Source organism: Anguilla anguilla, chromosome 1, assembly GCF_013347855.1.
Source record: "Anguilla anguilla isolate fAngAng1 chromosome 1, fAngAng1.pri, whole genome shotgun sequence".
Taxonomy (NCBI): domain Eukaryota; kingdom Metazoa; phylum Chordata; class Actinopteri; order Anguilliformes; family Anguillidae; genus Anguilla; species Anguilla anguilla.
The window spans coordinates 2,079,798-2,096,978 of record NC_049201.1 but is presented as its reverse complement, the minus strand read 5'-3'; the positions used below and the strand labels follow the sequence as shown (position 1 = coordinate 2,096,978).

Genomic DNA, 17,181 nt, shown 5'->3' with positions numbered 1-17,181 from the left:
ATAGTTGCACATTTCTTTTGGTACAAGCGCTTAGCAAAAAAAATAATGGGCTTGTTTCTGTTGCAACAAATTCTGTCTCTCTTCCATTCAAACCGAGACTGTAGAATTGCGCTGCTGCGTGTTCAGGACATGTTTGTTCCTAGAAACCTCTAATTTTAATACATGTGATGATCCGTGCCAGAACTGACTCGCTCCAGCACGCCCGCAGTTCACAAGGAAAAATGGAAGCAGTCCAACCTCTGATATTGAGGAGGAGGAGGTCTTATTAGTGAATTCAGCGATCACGAATCTATATGTGTGTGTTGTAAGGACTAAGGTTGAATATGTGACAGAATTTACGGAGCCGTATCCGAAATTCTGATAACCACAGGAATGAATTTTAAGCTTTGTTGAGTTCTGGCCTTTCTTCTGTTGAGAAAGCCACGGATAAGGCCCAATGCCTCTGAAAATAATTAAAAAGTTAGTTGTCGGTGAAAGATGGCGCTACAGTGACATCTCGTGGCATGTATAGGAAATTATGTTTTCAAAGTCCTCATACATTATAATGAAAAACAGCGAAACAGGCCTATTTCATCCGTCCATTATCTACACCCACTTTTTCCTGCGCAGGGTTGCGGGGGTGCTGGAGCCTATCCCATCATGCATTGGACGAGAGGCGGGAACACACCCTGGAGAGGTTGCCAATCTATCGCAGGGCACACACACCATTCAATCACATACTCATACCTATGGGCGGTTTAGGGTCTCAAGTTAACCTACCTGCATGTGTTTGGACTCTGGGAGGAAACCGGAGCACACAAAGGAGCCGAGGAGCGCATTGTCGTCTGTTCCTAATATTACGTGCATATGTTCACGTGCTTGTAGTTGCAGTACTTATATTTTCCACATGGTGGGCTATTAGTTCTACGATTTAAAACATATTTTTTCTTTCGAGTGCTGTACTGTTAAAACCGAATTATTATTATTATTATTATTATTATTATTATTATTATTATTATTATTAAGTGGTCCCCTAAGGTGCCTAAATTTGTTTCCCAAGCCATTGGTTTGATAAATAATTCGTACCTTTTTTGCTTGTAAAAGGTACTTATTAGTACCCAACGAACTGTACATTGTACATTGAACATTACTGTACCTTTCATGGTACATTTATGAAATTTGTTCCTTAAAGAACAAAATTGTTTCTCCACTGTACCTTTATTTTCAAAAGATTATTATTATTATTATTATTATTATTGCTGTTTTTGGTTGTTGCTGCTGCTGCTGCTGCTGCTGCTGTTGTTGGGCATTAGCTATAACGTGAATTTAGGTGTTACCAGCTAATCTCTGCAGATCGCAGCTGCCTGGCGGTGCTTATATAAGACTTTTTATGATAATCTCAGTGATAATTACGCAGCATTTCCTTATAACCGCTCGTATGCGCATGTTTCGTAAACCAGGAAGAACGGCGCTCACCTATCTGGTGCTAAAGTGATGTCACAGGTGCAGGTATAAAGGCTACGGGGCGAAGCACAGTTTGTACTTTGGAAGAGTTATGCTGTTGTTGTGGTAGGAAATAATAAAAAATATAATAAAAGCAGGGAAGAACCTCCACAAACTTTAAATGGAAAATACCAGGTTTACAACAATACGGTATGTTTTATTTTGTCGTTCTGACAGGTGCTCTGCACTTTTATCGAGTGTTTGAGTATTAAACGCTAAAGTCGAAAACAGATTAGCGTAGGTAGGTGCGCTCTTGGAAACGTTTGGCGGAGGATCCGGGGTTTGTGGGTAAAGCGGGCCGCGGGAGTCAAGCTTAACCTCGATGAACTTCGTAACAAATCGCGTATTTGTTCATATTTGTGCCTTTGTTTAGAATCATTGTCATGGTGGAAGTGTACGTAGCTTAAATAAGGACATAAGGATGTTTGAGTACAAGACCAGGCCAGCCCCTAAAAGCTTCTTATTTTGCCTTACACTCTCAGTCGTGCCATGATTTGACTGCGAATTTTCATTTACCTGTACAGTTACATCATTTTACGCAATGGCAGTATTGTAATAATAGGCCTGTGTACTTTTTGTAACTTGGCTTCTGTAGTTTATACTGTGTGATGAAGCTGTGTGAGTATGTATGTGGACACCGCTTCAGACCTGAGTTGAAGCATATTTCGAAACCGACATTCGTTCTGCTATTGTGAAAGGAACCGTGTGGCTCTTTAAAACGGGGACGAGTTAATATTTACTAGGCTACAAAAAAGTTGCTGGCGTTACGAAAAGTTTAAGTAAACTTATTTTAGTTTGCCCCAAATGCGCTTTATACTTGTTTGACACCTTTCTAACAGATGCCTTAATCGTTTTGTTTAAATTGCTTAGGTTTACTGTACATATGTGATATTTTTGTAACGCCGATTCGTGGTCATGGTTATGCAGTAAATCTGTGACAGCGGTTTCAAATGTCCTCGGAGATTTCCTGTGAACATTTATATAAGAACCATCCTAAATATTAACAAGAAAACAATCATTTTTCTGCGACTAAGATAAATATAAATGAATATTCCTTTTATATATTCATTAATGTGCAAGATTTAATTGACTGTTTTGTTTTCCTCTCTGTGACATGAGGCCACAGAAGCCATTTAAATCAAACAATTACTTTTAAAAAAATTTAATTTACTGTCGTGAAACATTGAAATATAAAAAATTAATAATAGTAGATAACATTGCTAATAAAAAAAATAGCTAATATTTTGGGCAGTAATGTAGCCCGCTCTAAGTGAGGTCCCGGTGGTCTTGTAACCCAAAGGTGCGGTTTCCCTCTGCTGGTGTGCCTTGTAGGGATTTGCCTAATCTGATTCTGCTTTGGTAGATGTGCGGCTATGTAAATTGATACTGGTTTTTAAAGGTAAATGATGCGGGTTCCTGCTGTGCACTAAACGATGTGCTTTGCTCTGGTGAACGCTGCCTCAGAGATCAGAGTTCTGGTTGTGCGTTGCTCTGGTGAACGCTGCCTCAGAGATCGGAGTTCTGGTCGTGTGTCTCCGCCTGTTTGGAGCCGAACTCCTAATCGTGCGTTCCTCTCGTGTTCTCTGTGAAGCCTCTCTGGTTCACCTCTTCCTCCTGCTCATTTCTAACCGAGTGTTTTCGTTTTTTCCGTCTGAAAATGTTTGTTATTGTTTGTTTTCCCCAGCCCAGGTGTGTGCCGCAGTGACTCCTTGGACCAGGTGCGATGAGCCTCAGCGTCGGTCATCTGCAGAAAACGAAGCCGGTCGTAGATTTCCTTCTGTTTGGTCTGCAGGCCCCCTGCCCCGCCCTGTAGCTGCCCCGCCCCGCCCTCTAGGTGCCACGCGCTCTACCTCTCCCCGCCCTGTAGCTGTCCCACCCTGTACCTGTCCTGCCCCACCCTGTAGCTACCCCGCCCTGTACCCATCTCTAGACCTTAACCTTCTTTGTTTTGACGAGTGAGCACATGCTTGTCTGCTTGACACCAGCCACACTGCCCCACCCCAAATCTCCACCCCCCGGTGATGCAATGGACTCTGGCCACGCCCGGCAGGAGGGTCCCGCTCACCCGGCAGCGGGCCCGGAGCAGCAGGACCCCGCCGAATTCCAGCTGCAGGTGGACTTCTTCCGGAAGCTTGGCTACTCCCAGCGGGAGGTCCGGACGGTCCTGCAGAAGCTGGGCCTGAACTCCGACACCAACGCCGTCCTGGGGGAGCTCATCCGTAACCAGGCCGACGCCGAGAGGGAACCCGCCGCCCCCCCCGCCGCCCGTCCTGGTCCCGCGGACCGGCGGCTCCGCCCGGTCCCCCGGCGGCCTGCCCCCCACCCCCCCTCCACAGGACGAGGAGCCCGCGGAGGACGGGTCCCTCAAGCCCATCGTCATCGACGGCAGCAATGTGGCAATGAGGTGAGTGAGGCCACAAAACCAGCAGTGCGGGGGGAGGGGGAGGGGGGTCCCACCCGGGAGTGTCCCTCCCTCCCTCCCTCCTTGTTCATTACATAGGCTGAACTTTCCAGAACGTTTCAAAGGTTCCGTCTGTTGGACAGGAAATTCTCTCTCTGCTGGGCGCAGTGTTTGCTGGGGCTCACTCCATAGGCAGAACCTTCCGGAACATGGCAAAGTTTCCATCGACTGAACAGGAAGTTCAGTTCCGAGCCGTTTTCAACGTCCTCAGGAGGCTTTCCTGGGGGGTCATGGGAGCTGGAGACAGTGGCTCCGCTTGGTAGCTTGGTGGGGTGGAGTACTTTCTGTACAGTCCCTGTGAGGAACCCACACACCTCGTTTCCTAGGTCCCTGAGTTAGCTGCTGGTTGGGTCATCCAGGGCTGGAGTTTCCCTGTATTAGCATCAACACAGGTAGAATTACCTGGTAGAACTCACTTAAGGTTCAATTTTGAGTTATTTTGTTCAACGCGGGGTGCATGCGCACACCTGTTTTTGTTCAAATATATTTGTCTGCAAGGTTTTGGCAAACCGTCAACCTGAATTGCTTGAGTAAACATCCAGCTTTATGCACTGACTGTGTGAACCTAAGCTGTGTATATTACTCCAGATGAGAGAATGGGAATGTAGAAGGATAGAGAAGACTCGCCCCCACCCTCCGCTCCCCCCCGCGCCCCGCCCCGCGCCCCGCCCCGCGCCCCACCCCGCGCCCCACCCCGCGCCCTGCCCCGGGCCCCGCCCCGCCCCGCGCCCTGCCCTATGTCCTTGTACAGGAGAGAGAGGCTGAAAAGGGGTGACTGCACGGGTGTGGGAACAGCGCAGCAGGCGTGTATGAGCACTTCTGTTCTTAAGCTCTGTAAACTCCGACCAATGCAAAAAATTAATATATATATATATGTTAATTCCGCTGATGCTGTGCAAATTGATTCATGTTTGATTCAAACAGATCAAAAAGGACAATCGCTGTGAGGCCCTGAGCCAAAACCTTGGGGAAAAAATGTAGACAAAAAAAGAATGATATCATCCTGAAACCCTGAGCATGAACTAAGTAGTGCTGCAGTAGTTCTGTCTGTACTAAGTAGTGCTGCAATAGTTCTGTCTGTCCTAAGTAGCTCTGCAGTGGGTCTTTCTGTCCTAAGCCGCGCTGCAGTAGTTCTGTCTGTCCTAAGTAGCTCTGCAGTAGTTCTGTCTGTCCTCAGCAGCACTGTAGTAGTTATGCCTGTCTGTACTAAGTAGCTCTGCAGTAGTTCTGTCTGTCCTAAGTAATGCTGCAGTAGTTCTGTCTGTCCTAAGCCACGCTGCAGTAGTTCTGTCTGTCCTAAGTAATGCTGCAGTAGTTCTGTCTGTCCTAAGCCGCGCTGCAGTAGTTCTGTCTGTCCTGCTGCTTGCCCTTGTCCCTGTAAGTGGTGGTGTTTATCTTGTCAGTGTAAGAAAGGCACAGGGAATGATGCGGGGATGTTCTTCCTGTTTATGTGATAATGTATCCCTCTGTTCTGTGTTTACTGACACTGTTGGACTGCTATGGGACAGAGACCACACACTCAGGGTACTGCACAGTTGGCATAGGGACAGCCCTCTACACCCACACACACACACACACACACACACACACCCCTTGTCTTGTTTTGTTTTGCCCGTTTCCTTCAGTAATTAAGCCCCATTCACACATGCCAGAAGTGAGCTCATCGCCGTGGCTTCAGTATGCAAATCCTGCAGACATGTCAACACGCGCACTTCCTCCCGTGTCTTCCCTCTCGGGGCAGAGTGAGGGACAGGGTGGGGCCCTGGGAGCAACCCCCCCCCCATTCACTGTCATGTCTTAGCTGTGCAGGTTCTGCATCGTTGGTGTGGCAGGGTTTTTTGTTTTTTTTTTGGGGGGGGTTTTTTGGAAGTGTTTGTGTGTTGTTTTTTTTTCTTTCTTCTTCCTGGAATGTTCAGCATTTATCTCTGTGCTAATATGTTTTTACACGGACTACTGCAATTATCAGTTCTTTGAAAAACCAGTTCTTCACCATGTCTATTCAGTTTGTACCATATATATATATATATATATATATATATATATATATATATATATATATATATATATAGTGCCAGTTTGTACTCTCCAGGACATTTGGCTATGAATGCTGGATTTACAGACTAGTGGTGTGGAGGAAATGGCTCCTTGCATTACAAAAGCTGTTTTAGAAGCTGTCTGATGCACAAGCATTGTTATTAGCATAGATTAATTTAGTCAAATCACATTCATTCATTCATTCATTAATTCATTTTTACCACTGCAGTTGTTATTCTGCTTTTGCAGAATTTTTGGATACATGGAGAATATTGTGTGTCTTAATTGCAATATCTTGAGTTAGCATGACCAATTTTATAGCGCAAGCAGCTGACTGAAATCTATCAGTTCAGTCAAATCTGAAATGAATCCTTTCCTTGCTAACTATAGAATAGTTAGTAATGGCACTGTTGATACACCACTAACCATGGCAAGCTTCTTGCCTCAGTAACTTTACAATACTCTGGATATCTATCTGTATCTTCATTCATGCACTGTTTTAAATTCCACACTAGATTAAAAAATTGTTGTATCTAACCTACAAAGAACTGCACACACACAAAAAAATAATAATCAAAACAGATTATTATCAATTTTTTTTTATGAAAGGATTTTCCATCGTTCGTGGTTTACCCATAAAACGGTTAAGATGTCCACCCACCGCACGTGTAACCTGATAACGCAGTAATGGTAGTAAGGGTGGCATGGATGTCTAACTTATGAAAATAAGGCTGATAAGTAGGTAAATGATCCCTGTAGTTGACGTTTGTTGTCGCCATGCGAATATTTATATCTCGGCTTCCCGAAACTAACTCATAGATTTAGTGCGTCCATTCATGCTTTTTTTTTAAAAATACACGTGTGTGGGCAAGGCTCTCTGCTGGCGTAGCGTGAATGGTTAGGGTTAGGGTTAGGGTTAGGGTTAATAAAATCTATATTTTTCTCGGGAGCTTAAGCAAATTTTCAGCCTGATTGCCTCTGAACTCTACGGATAAGATCAGCATTCCAGCGCTAAACCAAGACCAATTTGAAAACACGTCGATCGTGTTGTGTAATGTTTGATTGATGAATGTGCCACATTCAAAGTGAATGATCTATTGCTAGCCACGGGGGGGTACACATTCTCTCTCTCTCTCTCTCTCTCTCTCTCTCTCTCAGACTCACACACGCATACAGACTCACGCATATGTGCGGAGACATTTCATTGCGTGTGGTCTGCATTCTTGTATTCGATTAGCGTGTACCGTACAGTCAAACGATAGGTCCCCCATTAACCCTGTCACTTTCTTCACGCGACCCACAAACATACTGGCTATCGAGTTTCCGAGCGAGTTTTCACCATCGTTGTTTTTCTGCCTGAATATGTGTCGATATCCGTTGTTCACTCAGCGTAGTGCAGTAATGTCTTGGACAGACCATCTTACTGCAACTTGTGGACACGCATCCAAGAATCATTCCAGTCAAGTTTGGATAAATAAAAAAAAATAAATAACAGAAATAATTCTCTTATGGCTTCATCTGTCACCGTCTTTATTGACTGGGCTGGCTTGCTTCATCTGTGACGTCACGTTCTTGCTGAAAACTGGACTGAAACGTGCTGTCCCTCAGCACTGGTGCCCGAGAGCTGTGTGGTTCTGCTGGATTGAGTTCTTACCTTGGAAACCAACAGCCAATTCAGTGGAAATGAAACCACGCTGAGTTTTTTCGGTTTTAGGAATGCTAGAATGTGCGGTTTCACTTTCAGCGGCACTGAATCCCAAACTGGCACGCGCTGCCCTGTGGCCTTTTTCGGAAACGAGCACAAAAGGGCCTCAGTCTCTCCTTCTGATTACGCTGCCAACGCGGGCTCTGCCATTTGTTTGGCTTCGCGTTTCTATGGTTACCGATCAGGCGAGCAGATATCAGATGGCAGCCGTAGGAGGAGAGAGCGAGAGAGAGAGAGAGAGAGAGCGAGCTGGGCTGAGCTGGGCTGAGCTGGGCTGGGCTGAGCTGAGCTGAGCTGAGCTGAGCTGGAGTGTTTTCTAGGGAGAATCTGTAAGCCCACAACCATGTAACTTTGGGGGGAGGGGGAGGGGGAGGTGTAACCTTCTCTGAGACAATATGGCTGAGCGATTCTTGTTTGTCGCTGCGGAACACTGATCGGCATACTGCACCTGTCTGCCAGACAGAGCGGGAGCTGAAACAGTTACAGGGTCAGTCCTGCCAGGTTTCATTGACAGGCACGTCTGGGCTATTTGTGTTGAACACAAGCACATCTTGTGCTGCAAGGCACGGTAGCAAACTTTGCTGATTGTTTGATGTCGTGTGTTATGATGGTGGTGCTTCGTCCTTTTTCCTCGTGAAGTTTCTGGGGCGCTTTTTTCTCCGGCCAGCGTTTAACCTGGAGCCCCGCCTTCTTCTCTGTCTGTCCGCAGCCACGGAAACAAGGAAGTGTTCTCCTGCCAAGGGATACAGCTGGCGGTGAACTACTTCCTGGACAGAGGTCACTCCGACATCACCGTGTTTGTGCCCTCCTGGAGGAAGGAACAGCCCAGGCCAGATGTACCTATTACAGGTGAGGTGTGTGTGTGTGTGTGTGTGTGTGTGTGTGTCACTGACTAAGAGAGAGAAGTGTTGCCTTCAGTGACTCTGCTAGTCATTCAAGGTCACACCGAGAGATGGGCTTAGCTGATCATCCAGGGTCACACCAAGAGAGTAGCTCAGCTGATCATCCAGGGTCACACCAAGAGAGTAGCTCAGCTGATCATCCAGGGTCACACCAAGAGAGTAGCTCAGCTGGTAATTCAGGGTCACTCTGGGCCTCTCAGTCGAGGAGCCGGGAGACACTGTTGAGCTGTGAAGAGTGACTGCAGCCTCAGTCTCTCAGGAGCCTCTCTTCCACCTGTCTCCCCCATGCTGAGCTGTGGGTGGTGGGGGTACACGTCCAGGCTGCAGTACCAGCCCCGCACACAGTGATACGAGCCTGAGCTTGAGCCCCAGATGCCCACCACAGTGAACTCTGCCCCTTATGTCTGAGAATGTGTGAATTATGGGATAAGTACTTCCAAGTAAACGCATGGTTCCAAATAAATCAGTCAATCCACATAGCACGCCCCCCCCCGCTTTGATCTTGCTCTCTGGCATTTCCTTGTGCTGAGTACAGGTGTTTGGTAAGCTGCGTTGACTGGTTTCAGCTTCCGGTGACCTTGTTTAACTTCTAAACTTCCTTATATGGCGAGCCTCTCTCCCGTGTGAGAACTCGCTCGTTGGGTCTGGCCCTGTTTCTTCAGTAAGGTTTCATTTCCCCCTCCTCTTCCTCCTGAGCCAAACCGGTGCGTTCCGCTTTTAAAATGGAACACTGGCCCCTTGCGGAGGCACTGCACAACGTTGCAGGTTGGCAAATAAATCGGGCGCCGGGAACGCTGGTTTGGACTGCTGCAGGATGGAAAACACAGAGGGGGGGGTGTGTGGTCTATTTTCGGTCGGAGAACCAGGAAGAGTGGTGGCTCGGGAGCGATGGGGAAATCCCCACAAGGAAACGAGGCCTTGTTTTTTCTCAGAAAGGCAAACCTGAGTTAGCCTTATCTCTGAACTTTGTCCCGCCTGTCTGACTAAACTGGGGGGTGGGGCAGCGGTGGCGGGGGGAGGGGGGGGGGTGGGGGTTGCATAATAAGGTGGATTTGCATAATACGGTGTTTTCCACAATTTCCAAAGTCAGGTCTGTCTTGCTGATGTGGCTTTTGGGAAAGACATGAATGGAACTGTTTCCCTGTTGAAGCTTGATTTTATTTTTTTTTTAATCCTTTTTGAGAAATGACCAGGAATGGGGAGGAATACAGTATCGAGAATACAGTAGCAGGAATACAGTATCGAGAATACAGTACCAGGGATACAGTATCGTAAATGGGGAGTTTAGAATGCGTGTTCTGCTTGAGTAACTATGACTGTGTTGCACTGAACAAGGGTGGTAAAATCAGGATGTTAATTTTGTTCTCTGAGCTGGCAATCTTAGGGCAACCCACCCTCGGCTCAAATACTCTCTGTACTGCCCCGTCTCTATCTATAACTTTCTCTGCTTCCCCACCCCCACCCCACCCCAGTCTGAATGAGGTAGGAAAACACATAAGGAGAACAGACTGTCCGCTCTGCTTTTTAGAAAACATATTTCTGATGAATGTCCTGGAATGGCCCAGTCGCAGTCGAGTTCTGACTTGAGCGCAGAGGTGGGTCCGTGACGTGACGGGAGCGCCGCTGCCAGGGCGGCAGTTCTTAACCCGCCTGACGGAGCCTGTGCTGTGAAGAGCGGGAGATTCTAGAACCTTCCTGCAAAAGGCTTCTCCAAAAATACCTGAAGCTGTTCCTCACACCTCCCAGGTGTGAGTCTGAGGATCTCCCCCCCCCCCCCGAAGGATTGATTCAGCGGGGGCGTATGTGTGCGATTTGTGTGTGCGCGTTTAATATAACTCGTATTATAAAAACATTAAACATAATGACTGGTAAAAAAAAAAAAAAGAATAATGTTAAGTATGTCTGGGAATTCTGAATACGTTTCTAGTCTGAAAGCTCCTAATTCAGGAAGGCTTGATTCTGATTGGTTGGCAGGTACGTCTGTAAGTTCGCTCGGCGTACACAATGTAATCTCCCCTTTTTTTTATTTTCTGAACCCGTCCCAACGGTGCTCAGTCATGCCCCCCCCCCCCCTCCCCCCCGGGAACTGGACCTGCGGCGTTTTAAACACCCTCTCCTTGGCCCCGCCCCTCCCTGCCCTGCAGACCAGCACGTCCTGCGGGAGCTGGAGCGGAAGAAGATCGTGGTCTTCACGCCGTCCCGCCGCGTCGGCGGGAAGCGCGTGGTCTGCTACGACGACCGCTTCATCGTCAAGCTGGCGAACGAGTCCGGCGGCATCATCGTGTCCAACGACACGTACCGCGACCTGCAGAGCGAGCGGCCCGAGTGGAAGCGCTGCGTGGAGGAGCAGCTGCTCATGTACTCCTTCGTCAACGACAAGTGAGCCGCGAAGCACTGCTGGTCCCTCTCCGTCCCTCTCTCTGTCTCTCTCTCTCTCTGTCTCTCCTTACATCTCTTTCTGTCTCTCTCTGTCTCTTTCCCTCTCTCTTTCTGTCTCTTTCCCTCTCTCTTTCTGTCTCTTTCCCTCTCTTTGTTTTGCCTCTCTCTCTTTCCATCTCTTTCCATCTCTTTCTCTGTCCCTTCACTCTCTCATTGTCTCTCTCCGTCTTCCCTCTCTCTGTCTCTTACCTGCCCCCTCTCTGTGTCTCTCTGTCTCTCCATCTTCCCTCTGTCTCTCTGTTTCCCTCTCTATATCTCTCTCTCTTACTCGCTCCCCCTCTCTCTCTTTCTTGAAAACATTTCATTAATTTCTTTCTCTGGCTCTCTCTCTCTTTCTGTCTGTCATTATTTTCTCTATCTTCTCTCCAGTTCAAGCTAATGCTTTAATGGTAGGAAATGCAGTTTATAAATATTTACAAAGCATGCGCAATTAAATGTAAACATTAAGCCCATCTCATTAATCTCTCGTTCCCTCTCTCTCTCTGTTTCACTCCTTCTTTCTATCTCTCACTCCCTCTCTCTCTGTTAAAAACATTAAAACCATTTCATTAATCTGTCTAACTCACTAACTCTCTCTCCCTCTCTACCTCCATTAAAAAAGCTCCATTGGCAGGAAATGCGTGTACATACAGAAGAACAGCCTCTCTCTCTCTCTCTCTCCCTCTCTACCTCCATTAAAAAAGCTCCATTGGCAGGAAATGCGTGTACATACAGAAGAACAGCCTCTCTCTCTCTCTCTCTCTCTCTCCCTCTCCCTCTCTACCTCCATTAAAAAAGCTCCATTGGCAGGAAATGCATGTGCATGTAGAAGAACAGCCTCTCTCTCTCTCTCTCTCTCCCTCTCCCTCTCTACCTCCATTAAAAAAGCTCCATTGGCAGGAAATGCGTGTACATGTAGAAGAACAGCCTCTCTCTCTCTCTCTCTCTCTCTCCCTCTCCCTCTCTACCTCCATTAAAAAAGCTCCATTGGCAGGAAATGCGTGTGCATGTAGAAGAACAGCCTCTCTCTCTCTCTCTCTCTCCCTCTCCCTCTCTACCTCCATTAAAAAAGCTTCATTGGCAGGAAATGCGTGTACATGTAGAAGAACAGCCTCTCCCTCTCTCTCTCTCAGGTTCATGCCCCCTGATGACCCGTTGGGTCGGCACGGGCCCAGCCTGGAGAACTTCCTGAGGAAGAAGCCGCTCGCCCCAGAACACAAGCGCCCGCCGTGTCCCTACGGTAACCTCGCGTCACATGACCCTTGCGTGCGTGCGTGCGTGCACGTGCATAATTGTGTGTGCGTATACATACGTGTGTGTGTCAGTGTGTGCGTGCTTGTGTGTGTGTGTGTGTGTATACATACCGATGTGTGGTGTGTGCATGCATGCGTCTATACATACATGTGTGTGGTGCATGTATGCGTGTCTGTGTGTGTGTATGTGCATACTTACCGATGTGTGGTGTGTGCGTGCATGTGTGTATACATACATGCGTGTGGTGCATGTATGCGTGTCTGTGTATGTGCATACTTACCGATGTGTGGTGCATGCGTGCATGCGTGCATGCGTGTATACATACATGCGTGTGTCTGTGTGTGCGTGTGTGTGAGAGAGACTGAGAACACCCCGTCTCATGTCCTGCTTCCTCTTGGCTGTGCCCGTACAGGAAAGAAGTGCACGTACGGGATTAAGTGTAAGTTCTACCACCAGGACCGCGCCCACCACTCCCAGCGTTCCCTGGCCGACGAGCTGCGGGCCAACGCCAAGCTCGCCACCCTCAAGGAGGACCGGAGGCCCTCCTCCTCCTCGCCCAAGAAGGCGGGGCAGGGGGAGTCCGCCCTGGCGCCGGCGTCCCCGTGCCTGTCCCTGGAGCAGGAGGTGGAGTTCCGGCTCAGTTTGGAGCAGCGCGGCTCGCCGCAGGGCTGCCACGTCAGCGAGAACGTGCTTCTGCACCGCGCCGGGGGCGGGGCCCACCACGGCCGGAGGCCCGCCCCCAAAAAGGGCCCGGCCGCCAATCACCACGCCCCGGCCGGCGCTGACTCCGCCTACCTCAGCGGCTCCTCCCAGGAGCGTCTGGACTCGGGCCTGGGCTCCTACGAGAGCCACGGCGACCCCCACGCCGGGCCCTGCTCTTCCTCCTCCTCCTCCTCTTCCTCCTGCTCGTCCTGCAGGTCCCCGCAGCGCTACGTCCGCCCCGGCCACGGCCCGGAGAGGCAGAATGGCCGCCAGCCCTGCAGCTGCTGCTCTCACCTGGCCCCGCCCACCTGCCCGCACCACTACGGTCAGGGCCCCGCCCCCTGCCAGCCTTGGTCCCCCACCGCCACGTTTGGGGGGCCCCTGTACCCGGCCACCGTCCCGCACCCCTACAGCCTCCCTGCGAGCTTCCCCCGGGTTCACCCGGGCCCCCGCAAGTACTGGTCCGACTCCTACCAGCCCGTCCCCCCGTCCCGCTCAGCCAACAGCCTCCCCGACCATCTCAGGATGCCCGCCCCCCCAGAGCACGGCCTCATGGGAGTCTACGGAGGAGAGCAGCACCACTGGGGCCCCCCCGGCCCCCCCCACGACCCCTTCCAGGCTGAGAGAGAGGAGGTCCGAAAGAAGTTGCAGGCCATCTTTCACCCCTGTCAGGTGGACAAGGTCATGGGCATGTTCCCCCACGTCCTGGACCCCCAGGCCCTCGCCGCCAAAATCCTCACGCTGAAGTCCCAGGGTGGAGCGCTGTGAAGTGTTTACCCTCCCCCCCCCAGCCCTCTTGCCTCGTTTTGCCATCTTACCCTCAGGTTGCTTGTTGGAACCTTTGGAGGAAGCGGCTCATTTGCATAAACGTTGCTTGCCATTCTTGCCATGCTTCAGTTGGATGTTGTTGTTGTGGTTGTTGTTACTGGTGTTGCTAGGTGTGCCCTGTTCCAGATATCCCGTACCAGTCGTCTTTTCGGATGTTTCTGGGGAGTGCGGCACGCAGTAGTTCCTTTTCTTTTTCTTCTTTTTTAAATGCAAGCACGGGGAAGTCTTTGTGTTTGGAAATACAGCCACCTTGTTTTTAGTATAACAATACAGGCTTCCATTGCATATTTGTATGCTGACTTTTTTTTCCAATGCAAACTTGTCAAATTTGAGGACTTCACCACAACTGTCAATGCATGAAATTTATCATCTTGTGTGTGGTATTTAATTAAGCTTCGAACGAAAAGCCCTCTGGTCGTTTTTTTTTTGTTTGTTTTTTAATCACTATGTCATTATAGTGGGCCAAATTAATCTCATCTCAGGATTCTTGCATTCGTGTTGTGACTTCGCAGTTTAGTCTCTGAAGGAATTTTTCCGTAAACACGTGTTAGGCTGATGCCTTTTAATTTTAAGCAAGCTCAGTGGGAGAGAAACGGCCGCAGCTATTTGTGAGCAGCCTGACTCCTGCTTGGGCATGCAAACCAGTATTTTGCAACTGGAAATGACATCTCAGTCCTCTGTTTTTTCGACGCCGATGATTGTGAAGCTCACCGCTGAAATATGCGTGGCACGAGCGAACAGATGCGCGCGCGGACAGCAGGTGGTCCAGAGTGCGTGAGTGTCTCGCTCAGTCTGTTCGAAGGTGTGCGTTTTACGCAGATTCCGGGTGGGCGGGCAATGCGGAAACGGAGATTATTCCGTTTACAGATGTTCTCTGTATTCGCCTTTGGACTCTGCTGGCGTTATTTTTGAGCGTACTGTAATAGAACGTTCGGTTAAGACTCGCGGTTTGTTTTTTTCTGTATATATATAAATAAGTCTTCAAAGTCCGGCTTTAATGAACCTGAGACGCTGAGTCAATAAATCTCTAAAAGTAATCTGACGCGTGAATGTTAAAATGGCTACCCCTGATAATTTTATATATCAGTAATTTCTTAGGACACGCTATTATCGTTAGAATCAGCGCCGTAGTTGTTGCGATCTGGCATTAAGAAAACGCCCGTGTCTTTGGCTTTCCCAGTCCAGTGTCCAGTGTTACTTTTACTTTGTAAAGTAACAAAGTTTACTGATGCCTCAGTGTTCATCGAGCGCACGTTAGACTTTCGACAAGCACTTTATGCGCCACAGCGTCCGTGTACAATAACATCGGAAATGAAAAGTACAGGTACACCATCGCTGGTGGCGCAGTGTATCGCTGCATCTTGCCAATGTCAACGTCCAGTCAGTGCACTGAGGCGCTTATAACTGTTGTTGAAATCTGATCTTGCTAATCTCTTTGTATTTTGGAATGTGTGGGTATTCACACCTGCTGTGTGAACGTTGTTTTTTTGCCTGTCACATTTAAAAAAAAAAAAAAAAAAAAAAATTTTTTTGGTTTAAGAGGCTTGTTTTGACAAGTTCCACAGCAGTGGATTATTGATGCATATTGTATCTTTGTGTATGTACACTTTATGTTCTAAAACAAAAGCCTTTTAATAACCAAGATGGCAAAAGAAATATAGTCCAGTTATGGTGTAAAAAAAAAAAGAATCTTTTGACCTTACTGTTGACCAGACCTTTGCCTTGTTTATAGTGTTTCTGGAAAGCGATGAAATGTAAAATTTTAAAACAGTTGGTAGCTGTGTACAGTTAGTACCACTGCCTCTCCAAACGTGTGATGTCATTAAGGCTGCGATTTTATCAGGGATTCTGTGAAATCAATAGATTCTTGTGAAAATCCTCAATTTTACACTTATGTAGGAGTTTCTCATGTATGAGTTACTCATTTCAAAGGGCAGGAAAAAAGTGAAGATGCTTTTTTTTTTTACAGACTCTACCTTGGTTTGGGTTTGCCGCTGACAGGCTCTTACCGTGTGAACTGTGTACACTTAATAGAATCCAATGCTGGTTAAAAAGCAACAGCATATTATTACCCAATAGCAAACCAGACGAGAGAAACTAGTCTCAGTGGCTGCAGGGAATGTTTCATGAAAGTGGCAAAGGAATGAGGTTTGGTGCAGATGACATGTTCCTGAAGACAGCGAGCCAGAGGACGTAATTGCAAACTCTGTGCTTGGTGCTTTGCATATAAGAGCTTGCCTGTCGGGTAGACAGCAGTCTTTCGCTCTGACACAGTCCTTGTTGGCTAAGAAAAACCTTGATATGGCAGCAGACGTGAAACAGGTATTACTGGTTCAGATTTTTTAAATCAACCTGCCACCATTTTTACCATTTCTTCTATTTTGCATTTTGGAGAGTATCCCAACAAGGATAAACATATTGAGTGCCCATTTCAAAGATGACTTTCAGGTTGCCATACACTGTTCACAGCAAACAGCAGACCCAATCCAATGTTAGAACCTGGTTTCTTATAGCTAGTTTCTAAACCTTTCGTTCTGTCATAAAATAACCGTTCATATTGAGTGTGTACATTTCCATGATGTCATAACATTGTCTGCTAGTTCCGTTGCATTGCTAACTGCACTCTTCTTGTTTCTTGCCTGACAGTTTACACACACAAAACACTTTTTTAAAACCATGGTAGCCCTGTGATTGTTCTCTGGATAAACCTCAGAGAGGAAAGAATAGCTGTTCTGTGTGTACAGAATTTCATTCTTAATAAAAGGTTTCTTGGCCTCTTCTGGAAAACTACAGTTAAAACTGTCTCCATGGGCCACTGTCATCAGAGCCACGCCCACTGTCCCCAAGGCCTCGCCCACTGTCCCCAGGGCCACGCCCACTGTCCCCAGGGCCACGTCTGCTTTCCCAGAAGCCCTCTGAAGAATGCCGATAAGACTCACGACCCAGCATTCTCCAGAAGAGTGCCGTTTTATCCAAAGGGCAGTGGTTACAAAAACCTCTTTACATAAGAGAGAGGCCTGTATCACACAGAGCTCTGGAGTGTTGATATTGGGTGTTATTTTGTCTCCCCTGTAGTATCATACGTGTTTCTCAACGTATAGCTCCTCGTGTACAGGCACTGTGTGCCAGAGTTATGTAGTGGTCACTTAAAAATGACCCAGGGAGGTAAAGTTTTTTAATGTGTCTTTTTTTTCTTTCAACAAAGCATTACATGTAAGAAAAAAGCTTATCTGAGCAGAGAAATATCTGTTTTAGAAATACAGCATACTGTATGTGAGTCTGTGTGTATCAGCATAAGCAATCTATGTTCGAATATCTCCTAGAAGTCTTAAGAAGTGTGCCTGAGTATGAGTGTGTCTGTGTTTCAATAGGATTTAAATAATTTTTTTTAAGGA

General features: G+C 47.7%; 1 protein-coding gene across 1 annotated transcript; it reads left to right on the top strand.

Moving 5' to 3' along the window:
- Nucleotides 1–1,443: 1,443 nt before the first annotated feature.
- LOC118212445 (ribonuclease ZC3H12A) lies at nucleotides 1,444–16,766 on the top strand. Its single transcript, XM_035390312.1, is given in 7 exon segments — nucleotides 1,444–1,632; nucleotides 3,167–3,748; nucleotides 3,750–3,886; nucleotides 8,392–8,531; nucleotides 10,729–10,963; nucleotides 12,136–12,242; nucleotides 12,669–16,766. Coding segments are annotated over 6 exon segments (1,980 nt in total). The 5' UTR covers nucleotides 1,444–1,632; nucleotides 3,167–3,445; the 3' UTR covers nucleotides 13,727–16,766.
- Nucleotides 16,767–17,181: the final 415 nt, after the last annotated feature.